This window comes from Hemibagrus wyckioides, linkage group LG08 (genome assembly GCF_019097595.1).
Source record: "Hemibagrus wyckioides isolate EC202008001 linkage group LG08, SWU_Hwy_1.0, whole genome shotgun sequence".
NCBI lineage: Eukaryota > Metazoa > Chordata > Actinopteri > Siluriformes > Bagridae > Hemibagrus > Hemibagrus wyckioides.
This window is the reverse complement of record NC_080717.1, coordinates 11948904-11962403: the sequence shown is the minus strand read 5'-3', so window position 1 is coordinate 11962403 and position 13500 is coordinate 11948904. Positions and strand designations below refer to the sequence as shown.

At 36.7% G+C, this 13500-nt stretch overlaps 1 protein-coding gene across 1 annotated transcript; it reads right to left on the bottom strand.

Moving 5' to 3' along the window:
* Positions 1-5022: 5022 nt before the first annotated feature.
* sh2d1ab (SH2 domain containing 1A duplicate b) lies at positions 5023-7024 on the bottom strand. The gene is made up of 3 exons (XM_058396445.1): positions 6843-7024; positions 6574-6637; positions 5023-5551 (listed from the first exon to the last, which is right to left on the bottom strand). The coding sequence occupies exons 1-3, from the start codon at positions 6977-6979 to the stop codon at positions 5390-5392; spliced, it is 363 nt and encodes a 120-aa protein (XP_058252428.1). The 5' UTR covers positions 6980-7024; the 3' UTR covers positions 5023-5389.
* Positions 7025-13500: the final 6476 nt, after the last annotated feature.

Here is a 13500-nt window from a genome sequence, read left to right as displayed (position 1 = left end):
GCTATTTCTATGTGAAGATAATCTCTTTTTTTCTCCAAGATATAGTGATATCTCTTAATGCATCCTCATATTTGTGAAGCTGTAAAGATAAACAAAGACATACTGTATTATCCTTTTAGTATTTCAATTGTTACATTACATAGAACACCTCACCATAATAGAGTTTACATTATGTGCAAAAGAGGCCTTGTAAATGAAATATGATATGAAAGTATTAGGTAACAAATGAACATGTCACAAAGAAATCCCTACTGAATAAGGCTTCAGATTAGGTGTGTTTAAAAAAAAATTGCCATGAAACAGATATTGTACATATACAGTGAAAATGTAGATGCTTTACAAAGAAACTGCTTTTAACATGACTAGAATTTTGTTATGAACATATCTGCCCTGGAAATCACAGTGGAAATCACAAGGGTGAGTAGAAAGGAATTTTTATTTTGCTGCGGCAAAAGGCATCTCAAACACAGTGCAATGAGATTACACAGCGGAGAGGCAAGGCCTGCTTTCACGGGTCCCCCTTATATAGAACTTTTAGGTGCATCCTAAACTAAATGTATACGTGACCAACAGCACGAAACGCTTGTAGAATGGTACATCTTACTTCCATAAAAGGAGCTATAGCATATAGAAAGACAAGATATACGATGTTCTTGCATTCCACGAGTAAAGTCGCTCCTGGTACTGACAGCCACCTGATTAATATCTTCCTCTCCACACACACACACACACACAGCAGAGTTCCTAAAGGGTTACTTGTTTATCTATGTTACTTGTTAAAATTTCCACTACAGTGGCAAGTTTCATAATTAAAAATTGGATGGATAAATGTCAATTACATCAATCAATTGATAATTTGCCTGCTATTACAAAGTTTAAAATGCATAAAGTGTAGAACAAAACACATTAGCCATTAGCTGGCAAACAGTAGAATGCTAACTAAAAAGAGCAGCAAATTAAGATACAGATTAAAAAAAGGCTTAGCATAACTTGTCCTCACCACATATTACTGTCATTAAAATATAGAGGAAAGAAACATAAAAGTAGCCTTTAGCCCAAGAATGTCAAGCTCAAAATGCACAATATGTGTATGTACACACACTGTACACACCACAAACAAATGCTTTGTTTATAAGAGAGTTCCAAAGGAAATTTCAAAACTGGTTTGAGCTCTAGATAAAGATAGCAGCTCAAATAATCATTTTTAAAACCAAGGTAAACAAAAAAGTATCTCAGCATACAAAAAAAATGAACTTTGAGCATGGGCAGCTACAGCAGAAGACTACACTGAGTTCCACTCCCTTCAGCTAAAAACAAGAATGTAAGGTGTATCCTGGGCACAGACTCACCCAAACTAGAAAGTTAAAGAATGGGGGGGAAATGCTTGGTATTTTTTTCCAGTCTTCAACTGTCCAGCCTAGCAACCTGATAGTATTTTTATAATCTGACTAAAGAATATATCAAGAATTTTATTTGGAAATCAGAATTATATAAGCTAAAATATTACCTGCTAATTTTTATGGATTTCCACTAAAACATCGGTTAAACTAGCACTGTTTAATGGTGTAACTCAAGAGGATCACTATGGTTTGGCATCCTGTCAGTGCCTAAATGATGCTAAGCAGTGACATGGCCTGCAAGTTTGATCTAAAATCTGATCAGATCTTTATGTAAGTTTGAAAATTAAATAAAGAGAACCCATTGAAACAAATGACACAAAACTTTATTTTATTTTATGTTATTGTTTATAATTATACTTATTAAATATAATTAATTATTTTTCATTAAGTCTAATCACTAATGGCAAGTTGTCATGGACCTGAGGCAGCCCAAACCATAATACTGCCATGCCCATGCTTCATGATTGGAATGAAGTTCTTATGGAATGCAATATTTGTTTTTGCTAAATATAGCACTTTTCTTTTAAACCAAATAGTTCTATCCGTCCACAGAACATATTCCAATATACCTCTGGCTTATCTGTGTGGTATTAAGCAAACTTCAGACAGGCAGCACTGTGAGTAGTGGCTTCCTCCTTGCTATTTTCCCATGCACAATGTTCTTGTTCAATGCTTGCCTTATGCTAGGCTCATAAACATTGGCATCATTCAATGCAAGCGTGGCCTGTACATCCTTAAATTTACATTGTGACTTCCTATAATATTTTTAACCAATACTCTAGGAGTGACTTTTGCCAGTTGACCTCTTGGGAGACTAAATTGTTACTGAATTTCCTCCTTTTTTATATTTAATCTGCCTCACAGTGGACTGGTGGAGGCCAAGCCCTTAAGAAATGGTAAATGTTACCAGTGGTGAACACTGATATCTCCTTTTCTGAGGTCCCCTGAAATTTTTTTTGATCAAGACATGACATACTTTGATAAACATGTTTGGTGAAGTTTTCATTGGTTCTCTACATATATCAGACAATCAGACCATCTATACTGAAAAGAAATTAAGGCATTACAAGTGTATTGATGCGTACAACTTTTTTGATCAATGTATAAAGGACATTGTCATGCCACTGAAAGCTGAGGTGTTTTTCAGCTATTATATGCAGTTCCTCAGTAAGAACATGACTTATAGCTATCTAACTATAGATAGGTTAGGTACTTAGTTATTTGATATAGATTTTACCTGAACTAGTTACCGGAGATGATTTGCTCCTATTTGTCTACAACTACTTCTGCTGGCTTGGAAATATGCACAAAAAACAAGTTTTTATGAACACTTACCCAATTCAGATACCCAACAGCACAAAAGACAGACTCATACTATGTATCTGCAACAAGTAGCTGCAACTGATATCAGAATGGCATATCTCACTAAGGGATCTATGAAATTAGATTGAATTTGAGCTGGCTTTTGATGTGTGCATACAGTTTTTCCCCTAAATTCAATCACCCCGAACACAGCACAGACTGAGTAATCATGATACCCCCGGCCCCCCAGCCTGCCCCCCACAACCCCCCACCCCTGACTCAATATATAAAATTAAAGCAGTAAAAAGTAAAATTTAATCACTGCAGGAGGAAATGAATGACACATTTATGTGGGTATGAGACAGCCCACCTGCACATCACAGAGTACTTTAATGTGGTCCGAATACACTGACTGCAGATTTCCTTATACTAAAGAAGCATGTTGCTTCTTTAGTATAATTTTATGCATTGTGTTGCTGCCACATGTGAAAAATTAATTTCAGAACTTTTTTCAATCTCAAAGTGAAATTACAATTTTAGGGAGAAATGAGAAAAATAAAAAATACATCCTTTAATAATTGGAGATGTGTGTTTTCAGAATTAACCAATCACATTCAATTGCATAATTAAACGCAAAAATCATATAGCTGTTAGCAATTAAATTTCTCTGAATAACCATAAATAAAATAAATTGTCTGTGTAGGATTTTCTTCATATCTTGTTGGTTTGATTCTGATCTGACTTGATCTGCCTGCTAAAGCCATTGTCTGCGAAGAGCTTATAAAGCATGTGTGGTATCTCATTTGTTAGAAGGTATTAATCAGGAGAGGAGTATAAAAAAAGCCATAATCAACAAGCAGACAAAATTGTTTGAGAATAAGATCCTTATAGCTTGATAGATTTATGTTTTTTGCAAGAAAGAGTAAAAAATATTGCCAAGTCAAGATGTGCTGTGCTGATAGACTCTTACACAAAAATTCTGAATAATGTAGTAAAATCAAAATGTCCTTCAACAAAGTATTAGTTTAGGTGTGTACACATGTATACTAGATTATTGTAATTTTTATATTTTTCCCTTTTTTACCTAAAGAATTCAAATTTTTTTTTTTACTATTTTATCACACTGAGGGTAGAAAGAATTCTGATATGCAATATATAGACTGATTGCTTTTTGGACTCTATAGCCACGGATGGGTCACAGGGTTATGCTCACCCCGTCCACTGTCGAAACCTCGGATGCAGTATAGGAAGGTGGCTAGGTGGCAGAGGCAGTGTGATGCTCAACTGGGAAACCTTGGTCCTGGCATTCATGTGGATGATACTTTGAGATGTACCACCCACCTAAACTTTGTGCAGACCAAGTACATCCCTTCAGGCAATTTCTCTAGTGGCTGAGGGCAATTTTCAGCAAGATAATGTGCCATGACATACTTTTTAAAAATGTTCAGGTATGGTATTAGGAACTTGACAAAGAATTTATTTGGCCTCCAAATTTCCCAGATTTTAGTCCAATTGAACATCTGTGAAATGTGTTGGGCTTAATATATTAAAGCCCACATTCATAGATCTTGTGGAATTCATGCTTGGAAGGGCCCGAGTTGTTTTAACAGCAGGATATACCGGGTATATTGACAATACTTAACTGAGTTACAAATACAAAGTTTCAATAATGAGGATGAACTGGCTGATTATCATTTGTCATATACTGGTTTCCCACCAATTTAGAGAACAATTAAATATCTTACCTGTTCAGCAAGAAGAAAGCTAAATAATATAATATAATAAATAATATCAGACTAACTCTTTTAATCCTGATTGACTCTGGCTTCGGTCATTCTCATGTAGCCAGACTTCTTTTGCGTCTGAAGATTTGAGGTGAGTTTTACTTCACTACTACTTTTTTTTACTACTTTTACTTTTACTTCAACAAGATTGCTTTCCTGTGTCTCAGCTCTATAGTCACTGATATATGTAAAGGCCAGAAGCCATGAACATCCATGAGCATGAGAAAAAACTGAAAATGGGTCATTTCATTCCATGCAATATAAGGATAATTTCACCCGTGAGAACTGACACCAGCAGAGAACTGAGAGCGCCGTTGCTAGGAAACAAGGTGCTCTTCCTGTGGAGCTTGTCTGGTTTGTGCAGATTGATGCAAAGCCATTGTGCTCAAAATCATATGTCTGTATGTACTCTTGTACATATAGTCAATATTTAATTTATAAAAACACCATCTAATCAGATGAATTTTAAAGACTTTTTCAGAAAACATAGATGCACAGACAGTTTCATATCAGCTTAAATTTAGTATTTATTTTGCTTTTTTTTTTGCATTTATAGGCACAATTTTAGGTTTCACATACTATAGTAGCAAAATAGAAGGAACATATTAAAGATTGCATATAAAATGAATATAATGATCACCTACTGTACAATCACTGATCCTAAAATTTACTTTCTTGTTTTTGTTTATGTTTGTTTTTAACAAATATCCAACATAAAATATATACATATATGAGCATGAATTGTTAGAATTGAAGTTGTTAGAATCAAGAGTATAACAGGATTTTTTAGAAATTAATATTCTATAATAATAATAATAATAATAATAATAATAATAATAATAATAATAATAAAGAAAAATCATAATGGGTGTCAATAAGTTTCAGTTTCTTCTTCCATGCTTCTTATCCTGAGAAGGTTATATGGGATGTATTTGGGCTGTTGTAATGATTCTGAACAGTCACAGGGTAGAGAAGGGGAATGGCAATGCCTTGGTCGGGTTTCTCAAAAGCACTTATCAAATTCTTCACTTTACGGAACAAGCGTTTCTGTTGACCAGGTGCTGTCTGCAAGATTACAAATGTCAATTACTTTTATTGGCACTCAGTGCATACTCAATATACATATATATATATATATATACATATGTTACAATGGCATCTGTACAGTAAAAAAATTTAACTCATGAAAAGAATGTCTGCCCTTCTTTTTGTTGGCAACTGGATCCCAAATTTTGAAAAACATGGCATACTTTTAAGCCCTTCAAGTAAGCTGTGAGGTTTTAGTGAAGACCTTAATTTATTTATGCCTGTCTTTATATGTTGCTCCTTTGTTTTGTCAATTACAGTATATTTCAAGCTGTACTTCTAGTTGAATTTCTAGAAACACAATACACTATAAGTGTAAATTGGTGTAATATAGTGTTAATATATTCCTCCATTATTTACTGGGAGGCAAAAAAAATGCATCCTAGAACAATGTAAAATGATTTAAGTCCAGTGAAAATTTTTAATTGTTGCCATCATTTTTAATTAAAAGTACAATACTATCTACTTCATAAATGTTTCTTGGAAATTTCTTTGTTTTTCTATTGTGCACCAGGGCCTCCCTCTCCTTTTTCTGTTCTGTTTAGAACCAGTTTGCACTTTTCTATAAAGGGAGTAGTTCACAGGCTAGTAAGATAAGTTCTTACCATGAAAAGAAATTAAGTTCATTTTTTTTTGGCCATTTTGAGACTGTAAACAAACCCACAACTCCTGTTGCTCCAGATACTAAATTAACCTGAAGAAGGCCACTTTTTTTGCTCCCTTAATCAGTACAACTGTTTTCAAATGTAATGGCATGGTTGCAAAAGCTTTTTCTAATATTTAATTAGCCTTATAAAATGCTTAGATTGGATTGGCAAACAAGAAGAACAGAGGACTGATGGGCCTTCTTTTAAAAATCATCTGATTAATTTGATGCTTTTGAAATGAATAAAAATGTATGATTTCTCTGGAAAACAAGGAATTTATATAATAAGAGAATTCAAACATGGAAGTCATCATACACATGACAGATTTCTATAATAATTTTAAACATGGCTCACCTCTGCTGCCCAGGAGCCTGCATTGTTTTGCTGTAAGCGGTAAGTGTAGACATAGCCATTGCACCTGTCAATGCAATGTCAAATCAAACTCAAATCAGCATACTTTAGATATATAATCAGCCAGCCACATATATGCTTATCAATAAAACCAATATCAGATTTATAAAAAATTCAAAAACAATTTATGTAACTATCAGCTTGAGTGTCCCAATATTGTGTCATTAAAGGAAATTCAAGGTAAAAAAGTCTCATGTTTATAATGAACTTACAGCACACAGAGGCAGTAAACACCAGGGATGCTTTCGCTGTCTCGGATTAAGTAGCTGCCATCCCTGCCAGCCTCAGCCAGGCGCCTCTCACACATCTCTCGGCTGATGGCCCCATGATAACAAGACAGTGATTCCATTCTGCCGCTTGTTGCGGTTCTCTGCCTCGTCTCAGTAGTACCAACAGGTAGTGGTTCCTTCTACGGGAAATTACGTGAAAGGCAGGAAATCACATCAAAAGACGTTTTACACAAGAAATGTTTCTGCAAGTGAGAAAAATGTCAGTTAAACAGTTTTGTGTATGGACTTGAGGTGAGGTAAAGCACACTTTGTTTCAGTAAAGGTGACATTTGTGCTAAATGTTTACAGGATTTACTACAAGGTTCTGCATATTCTACACTGAATTGAATATTCATGAGTTTGAATATTAGAATTACCATTATTGATAGTTGGAAAGCTTTTGCATAATGCATTACAATATTATGGTGCACTTCTTAATTTACAGTTTGTACTGCAGTCCATAGTTGGATATAAATTTTGTAGAAAAAAAGACATAAATAGGAAGGTAGAGGGTCATTTTGCTCTCGTAGTACAAATAATACTATTGTGGGAAAACATATTTTATGTGATACAATGTTGATTAACATGATGAATTTTTGTTAAGCTGGTTGTGTTTAAAAAATGAATGTGAAAATGATATTCCAAATGTTTTGAGGTGTGAATTTGGAGAGAACACTAATAGGAATGATTGTATTTCTTTGAATTTGGCAGCTAGAAGAGGCTATGCTTTGACCACATCCAGAGGGGGAAAACAATGCAAATGCATTTTTGCTGGTAATGCTGAATTATTATGATTTATTCATAGTCCATTAAACTGAAGACAAAAAAAGCTCTGTTGTCGGTTGCACTTTAATGCCTACTGACACTAAAATCTGTTGTATTTTGTTCTTACCATGAGTTTGAAAGCAAATAAAATGTGTGTGCACCTAAAAAATGAAAATAATATTTATTTATTTATTTCTAGAGATTTGATTATAGTAAACAAAAATAAGTGCTTGAGGATTTTCCCCTTTCAATACTGGGCTGTATTCAATGTTGGATGCCATGTTCAATTTTTTAATAAAATGACTCCCTCTACTGGTCATACAAAAAACGTTTACAAAAAAAGACTACTTAGGCATAGCTACACATAAGAATCAATGACAATATAATTTCCAGTCATCTTATTTTATTTAAAGAAAACAGAACTGACAAAACTACTAAGAAAATGGTCTGAAAATTATACCATTTACTGTGCCTTAATTTTTGCTGTCAGTAATTTAAACTTTCAGCAAGAAAAGTCACAAAAGAGGTATGCTATTAAATGCTAGTGAATGTTACTACCTCTGTCCTTATTCTGTCCTGTAATTTTTGTCTTATAGTTGTATTTACATCACCAAACAAGTTAAAACATAACATATTTACAGACAGTCTAGGAATAAACCTAAGCATATGATGCATTCATAATTCAGGACTTCAGAAAGTAGTGTACAGAAGGTTCTATATTAGCTGAGCATAACTCAATTTTAACAAAGCTAGAAAACCATTAACATGAACAAGAGTAAAACTTTAAAAAATGAAATGCAAATATTTACTTTTTTGTAGGATTTGATTTTTTCTTGGTATTGCATCTCATGACAGTCATTTTCATGGAAAAGGTGTTATGTAAATGCTTGATAGCTTAGAATGTAATAGAAACAAACCTGTTTGCATCACTCATTGCATCAGCATCCACTGCTCAAAGATACATGTGCATAGTACATATTAGTACATATTAGTACATAGTACATATTAGTACATATTAGTACATAGTACATATTAGTACATAGTACATATATATTGTCATGGCACATACACTATATTGCCAAAAGTATTCGCTCACCCATCCAAATAATCAGAATCAGGTGTTCCAATCACTTCCATGGCCACCGGTGTATAAAATCAAGCACCTAGGCATGCAGACTGTTTTTACAAACATTTGTGAAAGAATGGGTCGCTCTCAGGAGCTCAGTGAATTCCAGTGTGGAACTGTGATAGGATGCCACCTGTGCAACAAATCCAGTCGTGAAATTTCCTCACTCCTAAATATTCCACAGTCAACTGTCAGCTGTATTATAAGAACGTGGAAGTGTTTGGGAATGACAGCAACTCAGCCACGAAGTGGTAGGCCACGTAAACTGACGGAGCGGGGTCAGCCAATGCTGAGGCGCATAGTGCGAAGAGGTCGCCAACTTTCTGCAGAGTCAATCGCTACAGACCTCCAAACTTCATGTGGCCTTCAGATTAGCTCAAGAACAGTGTGCAGAGAGCTTCATGGAATGGGTTTCCATGGCCGAGCAGCTGCATCCAAGCCATACATCACCAAGTGCAATGCAAAGCTTCGGATGCAGTGGTGTAAAGCACGCCGCCACTGGACTCTGGAGCAGGAGTGACTAATCTGGAGTGACGAATCGCGCTTCTCCATCTGGCAATCTGATGGACGAGTCTGTGTTTGGCGGTTGCCAGGAGAACGGTACTTGTCTGACTGCATTGTGCCAAGTGTAAAGTTTGGTGGAGGGGGGATTATGGTGTGGGGTTGTTTTTCAGGAGTTGGGCTTGGCCCCTTAGTTCCAGTGAAAGGAACTCTGAATGCTTCAGCATACCAAGACATTTTGGACAATTCCATGCTCCCAACTTTGTGGGAACAGTTTGGAGCTGGCCCCTTCCTCTTCCAACATGACTGTGCACCAGTGCACAAAGCAATATAGACATAAAGGTCCATAAAGACATGGATGACAGAGTCTGGTGTGGATGAACTTGACTGGCCTGCACAGAGTCCTGACCTCAACCCGATAGAACACCTTTGGGATGAATTAGAGCGGAGACTGAGAGCCAGGCCTTCTCGTCCAACATCAGTGTGTGACCTCACAAATGCGCTTCTGGAAGAATGGTCAAAAATTCCCATAAACACACTCCTAAACCTTGTGGACAGCCTTCCCAGAAGAGTTGAAGCTGTTATAGCTGCAAAGGGTGGACCGACGTCATATTGAACCCTATGGATTAGGAATGGGATGTCACTTAAGTTCATATGCGAGTCAAGGCAGGTGAGCGAATACTTTTGGCAATATAGTGTATATGCCATACTATTGTCCATAAGTGAGTCTCTTCATATATAGTGCATTCAGAAAGTATTCAGACACCTTTACTTCTTTTCCTATTTTGTTATGTTGCAACATTATGCTAAAAGGATTAAATTACTGCTTATTTCCACATCTGTCTACACTTCCCTATCCATAATGGCAAAGCAAAATACATATTTGTAGTACTTTGCAGTGCTGCTTTTATTTGTTACATTTTTTACTTTACTATCAAGTTAATTTTTTTCGGGAGATGCTTTTTGTTTTCTGTCTTCAAAAAGCAAGTGGAGGAAACTCACTTCGGATCTCCAGCTCATATTCAGTCAAAGGGTACATAATCATTAAATAAATATCATTAAACATTCAGCCACTCCAGTGTGTGAGCTGCAGGATGTTCAGTCATTTTTCCTACATCGTAGCATTAATTTTACTTATGCTAAGTGTATTTTAGTTAGCTATCCGAAGAAAGAAGATTTTAGCTTTAGAGGTGCATATCTAGAGAGGGTTAGCGATATTGAGTTAGTGTCTCCAGGGGAAATGGATGCCTTAGGTGTATCAATAACACCTATCTCCGGCATTAAAGCCCTCACAGTGGGGCAAATGGGTGACGACTTAGTGGCTTAGTCGCAAGGCCAAAGTTCTGCTTCAAATGTCTGGCACCTGCTGAGAAACCTGAAAGAGCTCTGGTTATAGGAAACTCTATCTTAAGACATGTGAAATTACCTAGGCCATTAGGGGCTCCAGCAGCAGGTATATACAATGGACATAGCAGGTATTCTTAGGCAAGCATAAGCTCTCAAAGGTAGTTTTCCATGTAGGAACTAATGATGTACATCTTCTTTATATTGTAGAGGTCTATAAGTTTGTGAATGGTGATATCCATGCTGTAGTATGCTCTGGCCTCATCCCTATGTGAAGTAGCGATCTGGCTGTCCAGGTGGTACTCTGAAAACAATATGAGCTTCATAGATAACTGGAGCTCTTTTAAGAGCAAGGCTGGCCTGTTAGGGTGGGACAGTGGCCATCCCACTCAGGAAGGTGCTGCTCTCATTTCTTTCATTAAAGAACATAGTCTCAGAACAGGTCTAGTTAATCTGTGACAATTCAGAGCCAGAGGCCAGGGAGCAGACAAGCAAGTTAATCCTACTGTCTGCTAGCTGCAATGAGTCTTCAGCCAACATTCATAACATAGTCTGTGTCTGTTCCTTGAGCTAAACAAAAATGTATAAACAATCAGAAACTTTGTTTTAGTAATCTCACTATGCAACTGGCTCCTAGACTTTCTGACCAACAGGCCCCAGCACGTTCGGATAGATTGCCAATGCTCTTCCACCCTCATCCTTGGCACCGGAGTACCACAAGGCTGTGTGCTGAGTCCCTTCCTCTACTCTCTCTTCACCTATGACTGCAAGCCTGTACATAGTTCCAACACAATTATCAAGTTTGCAGATGACACCACGGTGATTGGACTCATCAAAGACACTGATGAGTCAGCTTATAGAGAGGAGGTGGACCGTCTAGCTGCGTGGTGTGCTGGCAACAACCTGCTGCTCAACACTACAAAGACCAAGGAGCTCATAGTGGACTTCAGGAAGGAGAAAGGTGACACACACACACCTATTCATCTCAATGGAGAGGTGGTGGACCGTGTCACTAGCTTCAAATTCCTGGGTATCCACATCTCCGAGGATCTCTCCTGGACTACCAACAGTTCCAGTCTGGTCAAGAAGGCTCACCAGCGCCTCTTCTTCCTGAGCTCTCTGAGGAAGAACCATCTCTCTTCAGACATCCTGGTGAACTTCTACCGTTGCACCATTGAGAGCATCCTGACTGGCTGTATCACTGTCTGGTATGTGAACTGCACTGTCAGCCCGGAAAGCGCTGCAGAGGGTGGTGAAAACCGCACAACGCATCGTAGGAGTTCCACTTCCTAAAATCGAGGACATTTACAGGAAGCATTGTCTCACCAGAGCACGCAAAATCATAAAGGACTTTTATCACCCTGCCAATAGGCTCTTTGTCCTCCTGCCTTCTGGGAGGCGCTACAGGAACCTCCAGACCAAGACTAGCAGGTTTAGGAACAGCTTTTTCCCCACAGCTGTTTCTTTGCTGAACTCTGCCTCCACCGATCACACACACATTGACTGAACACATTATTATCAGTGTATATAACCTTTTTCTGTATATAACCCTTTCTGTGTACAGTTTACATATGTGTACAGTTTACATATACAAATTATTTATCATAGTATACAATATCCTCCTCATTGCACACATCTAAATCATTGCACTCATTGTACATAACTCCTCTGTATACTGTTTACATATTTAATTATCATGGTATACAATACCTTCTTTATTGCACCACTACAAACATTGCACTCATTGCATTTACTCATTGCATTTACCTCCCTCTGTATACTGTTTATATACTGTTATATATGCAAATTATTTTTATATTTTTGTATATTGTTTATATATGCAAATTATTTATTGTTATATACTTATTATATATGCTAATTATTTGCACTGTGAAATGCACTTCTGGTTAGATGCTAACTGTATTTCGTTGCCTTGTACCCACATGTGCAGTGACAAAGTTGAATCTAATCTAATCTAATCTAATCTAATCTAATCCTATTAGCATAAAATTAGATTATAGTGATCTGTTAAATATCAGATCTCTTGCATCTAAAACACTTATTGTTAATGAAATTATTACTGATCAGAAGTGGTGTTCTATGCTTAACAGAAACATGAATTAAACCAAACAAGTATGTAGCATTAAATGAAGCTTGTCCACCCAGTTATAGCTATATACATCAGCCACGCCTAACAAGCAGGGGAGGAGGTGTCGCAGTTATTCATGATGATAAATTAGGTGCCACACAGTAACCTAGACATAAGTTTAACACGTTTGAAGTTCTTTATACTAACTTAACATAAGTAGCCACAAGAAATAAATCTATCAAGTCAATTCCCCTACTTGTTATTTACAGACCCGCAGGACCATATTCTGAATTCTTCTGTGAATTAGCAGATTTCATTTAAACCTAGTCATTTCCTTAGACAAAGCATTAATTGAAGGAGACTATAATATTCATTTTGATATGTCAGAAAATCCTCTTTGAACAGCAGTTTGTCCATCTTAGATTCAGTAGGTGTTAAGCAGAATGTAATAGGCCCCACTCATGATGACTCTTGATCTCATTCTAACTTTCAGGTTAAATATAGAAAATATAGTCCACAGTCGGAAACTATCTCAGACCATTATCTCGTTTAATTAGAAATCTGTCGTAGACACGATATATGCAGTTTGCCACATCACTGTGTTAAACATGCATTTATATCTGCTACTGCAAAGAGATAGTCTCCCAGAATTATCATCCATGATTTGATAGCCATCTGACCCCACAGAAGTTGATCAGGTTGCTGATAACTTAGAGTCAGTGCTTTGCAACACCCACGACATCATAGCTCTACTTAAAAGGAAAATAATTAAAGAG

Excerpts from the sequence above, each read along its gene's own strand:
- sh2d1ab (XM_058396445.1), bottom strand. The coding sequence starts at position 6,979 with ATGGAATCACTGTCTTGTTATCATGGGGCCATCAGCCGAGAGATGTGT. Across the intron at positions 6,638-6,842 it reads GTTTACTGCCTCTGTGTGCT|GTGCAATGGCTATGTCTACA; the intron begins GTAAGTTCATTA and ends TTGCATTGACAG. Across the intron at positions 5,552-6,573 it reads CAGGCTCCTGGGCAGCAGAG|ACAGCACCTGGTCAACAGAA; the intron begins GTGAGCCATGTT and ends GTAATCTTGCAG.